Source organism: Cnephaeus nilssonii (assembly GCF_951640355.1).
Source record: "Cnephaeus nilssonii genome assembly, chromosome: 10".
Lineage (NCBI taxonomy): Eukaryota > Metazoa > Chordata > Mammalia > Chiroptera > Vespertilionidae > Cnephaeus > Cnephaeus nilssonii.
The window spans coordinates 14,723,951-14,737,276 of record NC_137081.1 but is presented as its reverse complement, the minus strand read 5'-3'; the positions used below and the strand labels follow the sequence as shown (position 1 = coordinate 14,737,276).

Below are 13,326 nucleotides of genomic sequence, written 5' to 3'. Positions count from 1 at the left end.
TTTCAACCAAAAATTAATGGTATCTAACACAATTGTCTATTTTCACACCTCCCACTCTCCAAAGAACTATCTGGTACTTTAAAATACCCATTTGAGTGAACAAATTGGTGCAACCTGGCAATTAAAACCACTATTATACATCTGGTTCCCAATTATTACCACTGGTAATAAATACATAAAGGACTCCATTACCATCTAAATAAAGCAATTACCCACTGCTTTTCCTCAGAACAGTGACAGTAATCTGAGAGCAAGCCTTCTCATAGATGACACACCACAGAAGAGGAAACAAGAAAGGAAGAAACTATATTTGTTTGGTTCCCAACTCATCCCACACCCAACTCACTAGCCCATTCACCTCTCACTTCCTGAGTGGCTTCCATGCCCTTTAAGTGCATTGCTAACAAATACAGCAGACAGAAAAACCTCCCCCTACTCGTCTAGCAACCTCATGGTAATGACCCTTTTATTTAATGAATTAATTAATTTTCTTTCTTTTATTTAGGTTTGATGAGTGCATTTTATTATCTGCTGTTTGCTACCAATTAGATACCAAAAATCGAAAGCTTCTGTAAACACAGGAGGATTAAAGTAGGGAATGCTCACCAACTACTCATGATGCTTTTCAGGGGGATTCAGATGGACTGTTTTGTTTTGTATTACTCATTCTGCTTTGTTGTAAAAATATTCCTAGAGCTTATCTGTTCTCTCAAAGGTACTTGGTGGCATTTGAGTATTTAAGAAAGAAGCCTTGGGACATATAAACTCTCAAAAACTACAACAATGTTACCCAGAGAAGGGCCAGCTTTGGAAAATGTTCTTGCTTACAACCCACTTTGATTACCTTCTCAAAAGATCTCCATTTCAGCTTAGTTGATAAATCTTGGAAGTGCACATGTAACTTGTCACAGCCATGTGTGAAATATTATGTAATTAAACCTTACATTACATCATTCTAACTGCATAATCGTCATCTGGCTAATTTGGTTTCCAAATGTGCTTTATAACCAACTCAGGAAAAATATTATATGTGATGCATACCACAAATTGTAATGGAGGTACTAGCATACTTATAGTATTACTAGAGGCCCGGTGCACGAAATTCATGCACGGGGGGGGGGGGGTGTCCCTCAGCCCAGCCTGCACCCTCTCCAATCTGGGACCCCACTCACTTTTTTGATGTGGACAAACTGACGGATATCCATGTCATCATCACGGTTCTTCACATCAGGTCGGACTGTCTGAACGACCTGGCAGACCAGCGATACAATGATGTCCCTCCAAGATGGTGACAATGACTCACTATGGAGCAGCTGTTGGAGTAGTGCCATCATGTGGTTATGATTAGCTGAACTACAAAAATGTTAAAAAAAAAGAAGTTTGCATGGTTAATACTGACGGAGGCAATAATTCTGAAGATGCAATAGGCAGTCTACAGGGAAATCTATGATAATAAAAGTGTACCATGCTAATTAGACTAGATGAAGCCGGGACTGCGAGGGAAGCCTGGTCCCGGGTGCCAGAGGCAAGCCGGTGCAGGCAGCAGGGGGAAGGAAGGCCTACTCTTAGACGAATTTCGTGCACTGGGCCTCTAGTAAGCATATAAAGGAAGGCTCACAGATAAAGTCTTCCTGGTCAATTTTATTCTTTCATTATACCTGCACCTTAATGATCTACACATAAATAAAATTGTGAATATCTTCAATTAAGATAACCCCTTTAATCTAATAAAAATTTTAACACATAGATTACAGAAGGGACAGACAAGCACAGTTTAGGATTCTTGTTTTATTAAAATATTTCGGTTTTTATAAAGAAAAAGAACTACACATATGCCTATCAAGTTCCTGAAGATTGAAGTAGAAAATTAAAATAAAAAAGCTCACTGCTTACAGCAACCTCTCCATAGCTTGCTTCTCTCCATTCTCCTCCCTCAGTAGCTCCAGGTTGTTATGGTGCCAGCCCAAAGGCGTGAAAGGCAGCTCTTTGGATTTTTCCTCCACTCGGCGATTAAATAAGGACTCTAAGTAAAGTGTACAGTAAGAAATTATACTTATTATCATGTTTTATATCATCAACCTATGATTTAGAGGCTGCCATAATTTTCTTATTTTTTCTAAATCTTTTTCTAGCCCTCCTCCGCCCCTGCCCCAGGCCTTCACCACCCTATTGTCTGTGACCATGGGTTATGCATATATGCACACAAGTTCTTTGGTTGATCTCTTCCCACCCATCCACCCTCCCTTGCCTTCTTCCCTCTGAGATTCTACACATAATTTATTTTAAAAAATTTTTTTAAGTTAAGCAATTCAAATTGTTGGTGTAAAAAGGCAGACATATACAAATACATAAATAAAAGAATTAAGTCTGTGAGATCATCAATATTTGCAACAGCTAAAATCAGAAACAGAACTATGAAAAGGAAATTTACATAAGCAAGTAGGACTCTCAAGCCAATAATTATAAATACAGCTTCTGAAAAGCAAATAAAATGAGATTTTTATAGTACTTTTGTTTTGGGACATGAAAAAGGGAGGGGATTAATCTTCCCTAGAAAACTACAAACGGAAAGCTACAATCAGCAGAAATCTGAATGGTGACAGAACAGCATGTGAGTGTGGGGGCTGAACCAGCAGGGACAGTGCAGGAAGTCTATTTGGACCATCCCGGAGAGTGCTTCTTTTTCAATGTGGGGACAAAGGCTTTCTCTTTAGCAAAACTTTTACAAGTCAGACCCCAAAATTAGCTATAAATACATACTGAAACAGAGTAACTAACAATTTATCTAAAATGCTGTACAATCCTTCCATTTTTTAAAAGAATAGAAATGGATCCAGATGAAAAAAATAATAGATAATATTAAATGTTTTACAAAAAATATGCTAAGTTAATGTTGAAATGTGATTAAATAAATAGAGGTGGGAAATGCTTACAAAAATTCTCTAATCCTTTCCCTCTTAAAGCAAACCAAACAAACAAAAAAACTTTTAACCAAACAGTCCCACAGACTACACAGTAAAGCATGCATCCATGACACGTAAGGTACAAGAACTGCACATTTCAATTATGTAAACGGCTGGTCAATAAACTTCTAGTTGAACCAGATGCTTGGAGGTGAATTTTAGAAACACTGCTAAGTTACAAGATCAGCTGCAAGGGGCCTCCCTTGTATCAGCTTGTCCTAGTTTCTCTTTGATTTGAAACCCTCCCATTACCTGAGGCCTAAACTGTGAAATGTAAAAGAAAGTTAAGGATGTCTTTACTCCACAGTAAGCTAAGTAGGAAAGGTGTAGGAAAAGGCTTGCATTCTTCAATACTTCCTTTTGTCTCCCAAAAATTGGTCAGCAGAGTTAGTTCTTATTCCCCCCTTCTGCCTACTTCCCTTCCCAACTTCACAGGGCAAGCAGCATCCTCAACCGGATGAGGTCTGCCTGTGGGCTTTTTGACAAGTTTGACAATATATAGGTCAAAAATTAATATTATATTCATGCTATAGGAGAGCATAAATTACTTATGCCTATAAAAGAATACAATTCAAATTCTACTTAAAAGCCTCTTAAGGAATTACTTTTCAGATCAAGAGGCCTTCTCTCAAACCAAGTCCAATAAAAATTGTTTCAATGACACTAAAATAACCATATTTTCAGTCCCTACTTTGCGCCAATCAGTGTGCTAGACCTAAGTATATCCTCGTGAACAAAACAGACAACACTGCAAGTACAGCTTTGGATAAAATTACCTTTGATGAAGGCGTCACTTATTGAGAGCTGTTGTCCTCCACCGTCAGAAATCAGACACTCTGCATACCAGGAGAGAGGAGAGAGGAGCAAGGAAAGGAGGGACTTAGGACATGCCAGCACAATTATATAGAGAACACACCCACACGAAGGATTACTCATACTTAAACCCATCATCGCCCGGCCAATTGAAGAAAGCTTTAGGCTAAAATGGATCTTTTAACTTGTTTCACCCACTGCATACTAAACTTAATAAATTTGAATTAACACTCACCAGAGCCCTGAAACAGTAATGTTAGATATAATCTGTAACAGATTTTTTTCCCTTATCAAAACTGAACCGGTTTATGAAAATTGAAATCTTCAGTAATTTGCATAACAAGCCTAAAAGTTACATAATTTTTCTCATGTAGAACTGCATTATTTAACAAATATTGACTGTCTACACACACGGTAGTTCACAGAGAGAGAACTTACTTGATAAAATAATACATGGTGTTTTTGTATTTCACAAAATAGCTATAAAATAATACAAAAGTAATACTGGCAGGAAATAAAGATATAATTCTTCAGGATATTTTTTAGTTTTTTAATTAGAAGTTTAGTTTTACAAAAATGCTAATCAAACACTATCAAATAGTTGTTTGCAATAACTGTTGAACACACTATGAATGTGCTTTTAGATTTTTAGAATATTAAATCTTTTTCTTACAAGTGAAACTTAATATTTACTTCCCCATGAACTTTTCTGTAGGTCTGTGGCCAAGCATAGTTCAAGTGGGGTTCTTTCTACCATGCAAATTAAACCACAATGCATTTTAAGTCCTTTAAAGGCAGCGATTTTCAACCTTTTTCATCTCATGGCACACAAACTAATTACTAAAATTCTGCAGCACACCAGAAAATATATAATATTTTTTGCTGATCTGACCAAAAAAAGATATAATTTTGATTCATTCACACCAAAGGGCTATTGTACTGACTGTTGTCATTGTTTTATTTGATAATCTAAGGAAAAAAAGGTCAGTGCCCTAAACAGTCAGGTATTGTATGTTTTAAAAATTCTTGCAGCACACCAGTTGAATATCAATGCTTTAAGACAGTGGTCAGGAAACTCATTAGTCAACAGAGCCAAATATCAACAGTACAGCGATTGAAATTTCTTTTGAGAGCCAAATTTTTAATCTTAAACTTCTTCTAACGCCCCTTCTTCAAAATAGACTCGCCCAGGCCGTGGTATTTTGTGGAAGAGCCACACTCAAGGGGCCAAAGAGCCGCATGTGGCTCGCGAGCCGCAGTTTGCCGACCATGGCTTTAAGGTATAGGTTGTCCAAAAACTTCTTTCCAAGTAGATTTCATTTATAAACAAATAGACTTCAAAAGTCAATGTTTATAAGCCAATATGCTCATCCTTCAAACAAGAAAGCAGAGAAAATATTTTAAATTCTACTTAAAAGCCTTTAAGGAATTATTTTATTTAGAAAATTCAAGTGTGCCATACCATCCTATCTAATAAAGAGGGGATATGCTAATTGACCATCACTCCATCACAAAGATGGCTGCACTCACAAATGAGGCCAAGTTCCCATAAGGAGCCTTAAGGAGCAATCAGCAGGGACCTGAGGCTATGCCCTTCCCCGCCCCCGTGGGACTTGACAGGGGACCTCAACCCATGTACCCCACCCGGCAGGGCTTGACAGGGGACCTCAAGATGTGCTTCCCATCCTGGTGCTGGGCTAGGGGACCTCAGGCTGCTCCCCCCGCCCCAGCGCCAGGCTGGGGGACCTCAGGCCGTGCCCCCCACCAGGTGGGGCTTGACAGGGGACTTCAGGCCGCGCCCCCCCACCCCGGCACCAGGCCAAGGGACCTCAGGCCGCACCCCCCACCCCAGCACTGGGCCAGGGGACCTGAGGCTGCGCCCCCCTGCCTGGCGGGGCTTGACAGGGGACCTCAGGCCGTGCTCCCCACCCAGCGGGGCTTGACAGGGGACCTCAGGCCGTGCTCCCCACCCAGCGGGGCTTGACAGGGGACCTCAGGCCGTGCTCCCCACCCAGCGGGGCTTGACAGGGGACCTCAGGCCGTGCTCCCCACCCAGCGGGGCTTGATGGGGAACCTCAAGGTGCACCCCCAATGCTGGGTCGGGGGAATGCAGGCTGCGCCCCCCGCCCAGTGGGGCTTGACGGGGGACCTGAGGCTGCACCCCCCCTGCCGGTTGGGCTTGACAGGGGACCTGAGGCTGCGCCCCCCGCTCAGTGGGGCTTGATGGGGGACCTGAGGCTGCACCCCCCCTGCCGGTTGGGCTTGACAGGGGACCTGAGGCTGTGCCCCCCTCCCAGTGCCGGGCCAGAGGACCTGAGGCTGTGCCCCCCTGCCTGGCGGGGCTTGACGGGGGACCTCAAGGCACACCCCCCGCCCCGGTCTGGGCTGGGGAACTTCAGGCCACGCCCCCCGTCCTGGCGCCAGGCCAGGAGACCTGAGGCTACGTCCCCTGCCCAGTGGGGCTTGACAAGGGTGGGACTGGCCAGGTCTGGATCTAGCTCAATGGCGGGGGGGCCAGCCGGGTCTGGATCTCACACGATTTTGAGGCACATGTGGGTGGGCGGGGACTTGACTCTGGGTCCCGTGGTGTGCCCCAGACTCTGAGAGGAGGAAGATTTTCATATACATTTTACTAATTTTCTTTCATCTCTGACACTTCTATTATAGAGAAAGGGCAAATAGCAATATTAAATTATTTCCTCTAATTAATCCTTTTTAATGTGCACGAATTTCATGCACCGGGCCACTAGTCTACAATAAAATGAAGTACATAGACAAGTAAAAACAGATGTTACACTTTATTCCTACACCTCACTCACAGAAATGAGTAATGCCAACCCCTGTTCATTCAAGTAACGTATTGGCTTTCAAAGCTTTACTCTTCATACTAAAGCTTATATATGTATGAAAATTCTAGGAGTGATGACTTTTCCCCATTAAATGAAAAATTGCAAACATTCAGAAAATCCTGTATTCCCTTCACCTAGATTCAGTAACTGTTAACTTGCCAAAATCTGATTTCTCGCTACATATTATATAGAGTCTTCCCACACACACACCATTTGAAGTTACATTTCACATCATACATTTTACCACTAATACTCCAGCATGTATCTCTTAAAAAATAAGGGCATTCATTCTTCTCTATAGCAACAATACTGTTTACACATTTATTTTCAATGTCTTGAAGCTATAGGCAGTTAGACATAAGCAGAGCAAGGTCAATGGGCCAGGTACAGGTCACCAGGGTGGAAAGCCCCAGGTGCCTAGCAATGAACTGTCAACTGTAGGTGGGACCTTGCCCCAGGGTAACTTTTCCTCCCCTAGCATATCAGTTTGGACCCCCTGACCTTTCCTCCCTGGAGATAACATCTAGGCCTCAGTTGCATTTCAGGCCCAGATAAGCAACAAAACCAGCCACAGCTGATATCAGGACCAGCTGCATTGAATACTGCCCTCTGCCCAGGTGCCAGCCAATCCATCAGTGACGACCACAACCCTGAATGGACACACCTGGAAGGCTACTGAATATTCTATTAAGATCTGTCCCTGGGTCCCCCCCAAAAATCTCCACCCTCAAAACTCTTAGGAGAGCCAAGGGATCTCCCTCCCAGGGGCACTCCCATGCCTTTCCCTGCCCCCCCCGCCCCCCCCCCCCCCCACACACACTCGTTACCATTAGCTCCCTCACTCCCAAGCTCCAAGGGCCCTTCCTTTACCTTCTTAGCTTGTTCCCTACTCCCATCTCTTCTAGGAATTACTTCGTCTACCTCTGCCATTTACCAAGTACATGTTCTCTTACAGTCTGGGTCATGCTCTGAATTCTTTCCTAGAGAGAACCCAAGTACTGAGGTTGCTGAACCCAGGTTTGGTCTGACCCCACTGGTCAGACACCAGGTGCTACAACATTAATATCACTGAATTAGTCCATATTCCCATTTTTCTAACTGTCCCTAAAATGTAATAATTTCCCCCCTCAAACCTGAATCCAATAAGGCTCATACATTGCATTCTCATCATTTTCTTTTCATCTAAAGCAGACCCCCTGCCTTTTTTCTTTTTCGTGATACTGAATTTTGAAAGTACCCAGGCCAAATGTCCTATGGAAGGTCCCACATTCTGGGCTTGATCAACTGCTTCCTCACGGTGATATTTAACTTGCTTCTGTACCCCATGTTTTCCTGGGAAGTTAGCTCTATAGACTTGTGGAAGCCATACTTTTTTTCACTCTCTTTTCCGGGTTCTACTCATTAACTTTCCAAGAATGCTTCAGAATCCTGCTTGCAACACAGAATAAAACACATTTTAACTCTATAACTCGCCAAGACCAACAGTGAAAAATTAACTAAGCCAGATCACACTGATCAGCTTTAAAAGTTTCTGAAAATGAGGGGCTTGCTTATATAAGATTAAAAAGAGACTTTCAAAGTGCAGATATTTCAACAAATTTTATAAATCCAAATTTCCTCAGCCTTAGAAGATACGATTTAATCCTAAAGAAAAGATTTAATAAGTATTACCTTTAACTTCAATTATAAGATTAAAACCACCCATTCCACTTGCATTTTAACAGGAATGAAAAACAGGCAGGAGAAGACCATCACTACTAGGTCGCTCTGATGATCTTTACTTTCGGTAATCAGTGTTTATCTTAACTACAACACAGAAAAATGTCAATTACTGAATTTCAACTTCACAAGAAAAATAGTAAAAGAATAATTCTTGTCAGTATGCTAAAATCTAATGAGAGAACTGTGAAAGCCAGAAACTTTTATTAAGGGATTTATAAAGTCCTTAAGTTATAGACTCTCAAGGTTGCAAATGACCCAAGAGATCAATCTTATAATTACCTTCTTTCTGATGCTAGGACCTCCTTTATTACATTCTTTTTTTAAAAAAATATATATTTTATTTATTTTTTACAGAGAGGAAGGGAAAGGGATAGAGAGCTAGAAACATCGATGAGAAAGAAACATCGATCAGCTGCCTCCTGCACAACCCCCACGGGGGATGTGCCCGCAACCAAGATACATGCCCTTGACCGGAATCGAACCTGGGACCTTTCAGTTCGCAGGCCGACGCTCCATCCACTGAGCCAAACCGGTTTTGGCCTTTATTATATTCTTACTGAGTAGGCTAAAGGATTCCTTACACCCCCTATAATCCTTTTAAAATTCTAGATCTCGATTTTTCATTTCACAGAGTCAGAATTAAAAGCAAACTTGGAAGTCACCTAAGCTCTCACCCAATATAACCACAGATCCTCAATAACCCTGAAAGGGGGAAATTCAGACACCACCTGGACCTCCGGGGCAGAGCAGCAAAGGCTCACTCCTCCTAACTACCAAATGTAGCGTTCCCTCCAGCCATATACAAAATAAATACGTCTTTCAGATACTCTTCAGGTACTTCAAGCAACATCGAGTGAACTATTAAGAATAGCTCCCTCCAGAGTATTAATAGTAAACTTTTTAAGCCGTTTTAGTGATTTTTAACTCTGAAAAACAAAATACTGACCAAAAAAGTTGAACACTGAATATGGACAGAAAAGCCCTACAGCTTAACCTAGAAGCACCCCCTTTCTGCTGACATCAAATTACCGGTATTAATTACTCTTTCAATATTTGGTACAACCATTAAACAAACTACAAACCCATGTGTTACATTAACAGTAGTTCTGACATATGCCAAGCACACTAAGTTCTTTATGTGTTTTTTATATAAAGAGGCTCACAGAGACCCTAGAGCCTGTACTTTAACAAGATAATATGACCACCTGGCTTATTTTATTTTGTATTTCTTTTTTATTCTCACCTGAGAATTTTTTACTTTTTGTTTTCATTTTATTTTTTATTTTTTTGTGTGAATTTTTAAAAATTTTTAGAGAGAGAGGAAGGGGAGAGGAGAGAGCAACATTGATGTCAGAGAGAAACATCAATCAATTGCCTCTTTCATGCACCTCAATAGGAAATCAAATCCAAAACCTGGTCTTGTGTCCTGACCCAAAATCAAACCCACAATCTTTTTGGTGTACAGGATGATGCTCTAATCAACGGAGCCACCCAGCCAGGGCTAGAATGAATTACTTACTTTAGTTAACCAATGCTGGTGCCCAGTCACTACCAACCCCCTTTTTTAAATACAGTGGAATCTCGGTTCTCAAACTTAATTCATTCAGGAAGGCTATTCAAGAAGCAATTTGTTAGAAAAACCAATTATTTTTTCCCATTAGAAATAATATAAATTGAATTAATCCATTTCAGATCCCCAAATGATTGTTTTAACCTCTCTTATATACAGCACATGTCTAATGTACTGTTTAATATATAAACACTTCTTTTCTTAAATTTATCAAACCACCCCCGCTAGCCTTAAAGGAATCACTTTCAGCACTCTTTCCCGGGGTGTCTTTCAGGTTAGCATGCAGAATCTTTGCTTGTTCATATATCTCGCCTCCGAAATGCTGTCACTGGCTAACTGCTTTCGTTTATCCAAATCAACAAGTTTCTCTACCTTTTCAATTGTCTGTGATCATTGCTTCTTTCACTCCCTTAGCAATATTAGCACTCTTGATGGTCTCTTTATGTTTTAAAATAGTGCTAATCATTGATTTCACCAGCAAAAAAGCATTCTCTCCTTTATTGCCTGAAGACACTTTCTGTCATGCTGAGGTATCAGCATGAAAGGGTTGTCAGATAGAAAACCGAAGTTTGGTTAAACAACCAAGACATTTTTTCTGTGAGCAACTTAGTCGAGAACCAAATTGTTGGAAATGGGAGATGTTTGAAAAATGAGGTGACTGTACTACAGTACATTCTGTTCATTAAATTTTTCTACTTTGGCAAATTTCCCATGTCACATCAAAAAAACCCATCTTTTAAAAAATTTCAATTCATCTACCAACACAGTCATCTGAACTCCCCCCTATTCTCCACAATTCTTCAAAAATAAACTATGGTCCCATGATCACAGGTCCAAATTCTTTCAATCATCTGGTACACAGTGTACCTGAACCTGGCAACAGACTTATTTAAAATAACCAGGCATTCTCTATTTCTCCATAATCTTGAACTTCACTTTCTTCTTAACCATGTGTGGTCTTTCCCGGTAAGGTTATCCTTATGAGGAGGGACGGAGCCCCAATTAATATTAATTATATCAACTTCTCCAAATAACCGGCCTAATTTTTTTTTTTAAACACAATTTTTAAAACCTTTTCTAAGATATCTTTTCTAAGATATCCTTGACATTTACTCCCTCCTTCAGTAAATCTGGACTTTTGCTAGCCTGCCATTTTTTAAAGAGCTGACTCTTCTTTCGGATTCATCCTTCTATGAAGGCCACCTCTTACAACTTTTGTAGACAATCCTTTTAAAGGGCTGAGATCAGTCCTACCTGGTTTGATTCAGTGGATAGAGCGTCGGCCTGCAGATAGAAGGGTCCTGGGTTCAATTCTGGTCAAGGGCACATGCCCAGGTTGTGGGCTCGATCCCCAGTGTGGGGACTGCAGAAGGCTCTCTCTCTCATCATTGATGTTTCTATTTCTCTCTCCCTCTCCCTTCCTCTCTGAAATCAATAAAAATATATTTAAAAATTAAATAAAAGGTTGAAATCAGAGAGGTTCCAAAAGAGTTGTGATGGTTTTTAACTGCAGGTGCTTCCTTTAATTTTCCTTAGAGACATATGTGAGGTTTGACTGTAAACATGTCATTGTTGGGGCCTCCTGCTCCAGTCCTCTCCCAACACCAGGAAGGTAAGCTTCCTAAAGTGACTGACTGCTCAGCATCCACCTTTTGCAATGACGACTTCCATGACAGGTCACTTCCTTCATGATTTTCAAAACCTTAACTTTCCAAGAGGTGAAATCATCCGCAAAATGGGTTTCGCAGTCTACTTTCAGCAAGCTGAAATTGCTGACATGTCCAGAGAACGGACATCAGTGGTCATGACAGATCCCACCTCTGCCGCACATCTGTAATTTGTATCACAAAGGCATTATCCAATATCCTCCATGGACCACAGTCCACAGTTAGTTCTCACATAATGTCACATCTGCTTCACTGCCCTATTATACTCACCCAAATGTTCACCATTTCCCTAATTTCCGTTCTGAGGACGCCCATAAAGATGGGTATCTTACTCATGTCAGTGCCGCTCAAGTCTCCTCTTTGCCCACACCCACTCTAAATGTCTATTGTCAAATTTCTATTGTTAAGTAAGATATATCTTGTAGATAATGGATAATACTGACAATTATGAGAAATTTGTTGTAGAAATGTGAATGTTTCCAATTATTTTAGCATAGCTGTTAAAGTTCAAAAGCTTCTCTTTCCTGATTAAAATAGGAAGTAGTAAAGAATTCGGCAGGCGCTTCTCATCTGAGAAGTGAGCTAATTGTTAAAATTCACACTCCAGAAAACATCATGGAGTATGCTGCTTCATCTTTATAATGATTTTTCAGTTACTATAACATAATGAAATCCCACAATTATTTATTTACTAATGTATTTACTTTTATATAATGCCACCTTAGGACTAAATCTTAAATTGGTTTTTAATTACATCCAAAAGTGTAAACCTCTTCACCCATTTTTTAAAAGCATTTCATTTCTCATGAATTGCTATGTTAGGTTTTAGAGTTTACCTTATTTTCCTTTTTACACAAAATTTCTTTTAATATGGCCATTATTATTTTTGAGTTAGTAAAGTCTCAAATAAGATAACTAAAAATGAAGAATGAATTCGTTTTGTAAAGAAGAAAACTTTTTAATAAATATAGTAAATACATAAAAAGCATTTTAAGTTATAGTAGAAAGATGTTTTGGAATATGTTAATGACTTTCCCACAATCTAGTTCAAGCATCTGAAAAGGTTTAGGGAAATAAGCTATTGGGTAATAGCATAAGCAAATAGGCTTTAAAATGTTAAATGAAGAGAAATGAATAGAGCAGAACATCCATGTTATAAATGCAAAGAAATACCACCTTGGAAGTTGCACATTAAGGGAAGAGCAGTCAGATGTAGTTCCTTTCAACTGGGGGGCGGGGGGAGGGGGTGGAGGGAGTGGTACAGAGGGCGAAGACAAGAAATAAAAGGAACCAACCAAAAAAGGTGTGGGGAGGAGGTGGGGAAAATGAGAGAGGGTGGAATAAAACCCACACCAAATCCCCTCAGCCATAAGGGACAGAGGAAGCCAGAGGGACCAGCTGGCACGAGATCCTATGGCCCGGCTCTCCAGCCTGCGTTTGGATTCCAGATGGTGACTATACCTCCTACCTTTTTGGTCAGCAGGGTGAGGGGGCACATGTGGGTACTTGGAGGGCTTCTTGATATGGAAGTTCACGTTGTCCAGCTCCACGTTCAGGCTGATAGAAGCGGCTGAGTCACTGTCCACTGTGGACTGGAAACTGCTGACTGAGGTGCGCTTGCTAGGACTGGCAGAATCTTTTAGTGTTGGGGAGGGGAAAGAAATATAGGGAGAGGAGGGGAGCAAAAAATGGGTTTCATCAGGGTATTGGAGGAAAGGAGAAAGATGTTTTTTTAATATACA

General features: G+C 40.8%; 1 protein-coding gene across 7 annotated transcripts in view; it reads right to left on the bottom strand.

Moving 5' to 3' along the window:
• Positions 1–13,326, bottom strand: part of PIKFYVE (phosphoinositide kinase, FYVE-type zinc finger containing) — a 79,942-nt gene that overhangs the window by 39,463 nt on the left and 27,153 nt on the right. For 5 of the 7 annotated variants that reach the window (XM_079782247.1, XM_079782250.1, XM_079782248.1 and 2 more), the window contains 4 exons: positions 13,053–13,220; positions 3,740–3,799; positions 1,894–2,023; positions 1,173–1,353 (listed from right to left, as the gene is read on the bottom strand). In XM_079782247.1, the coding sequence (XP_079638373.1) occupies positions 1,173–1,353; positions 1,894–2,023; positions 3,740–3,799; positions 13,053–13,220 (539 nt within the window). The remainder of the gene's footprint in view (positions 1–1,172; positions 1,354–1,893; positions 2,024–3,739; positions 3,800–13,052; positions 13,221–13,326) is intronic. The other 2 variants (XM_079782251.1, XM_079782252.1) reach the window with 1 other exon arrangement.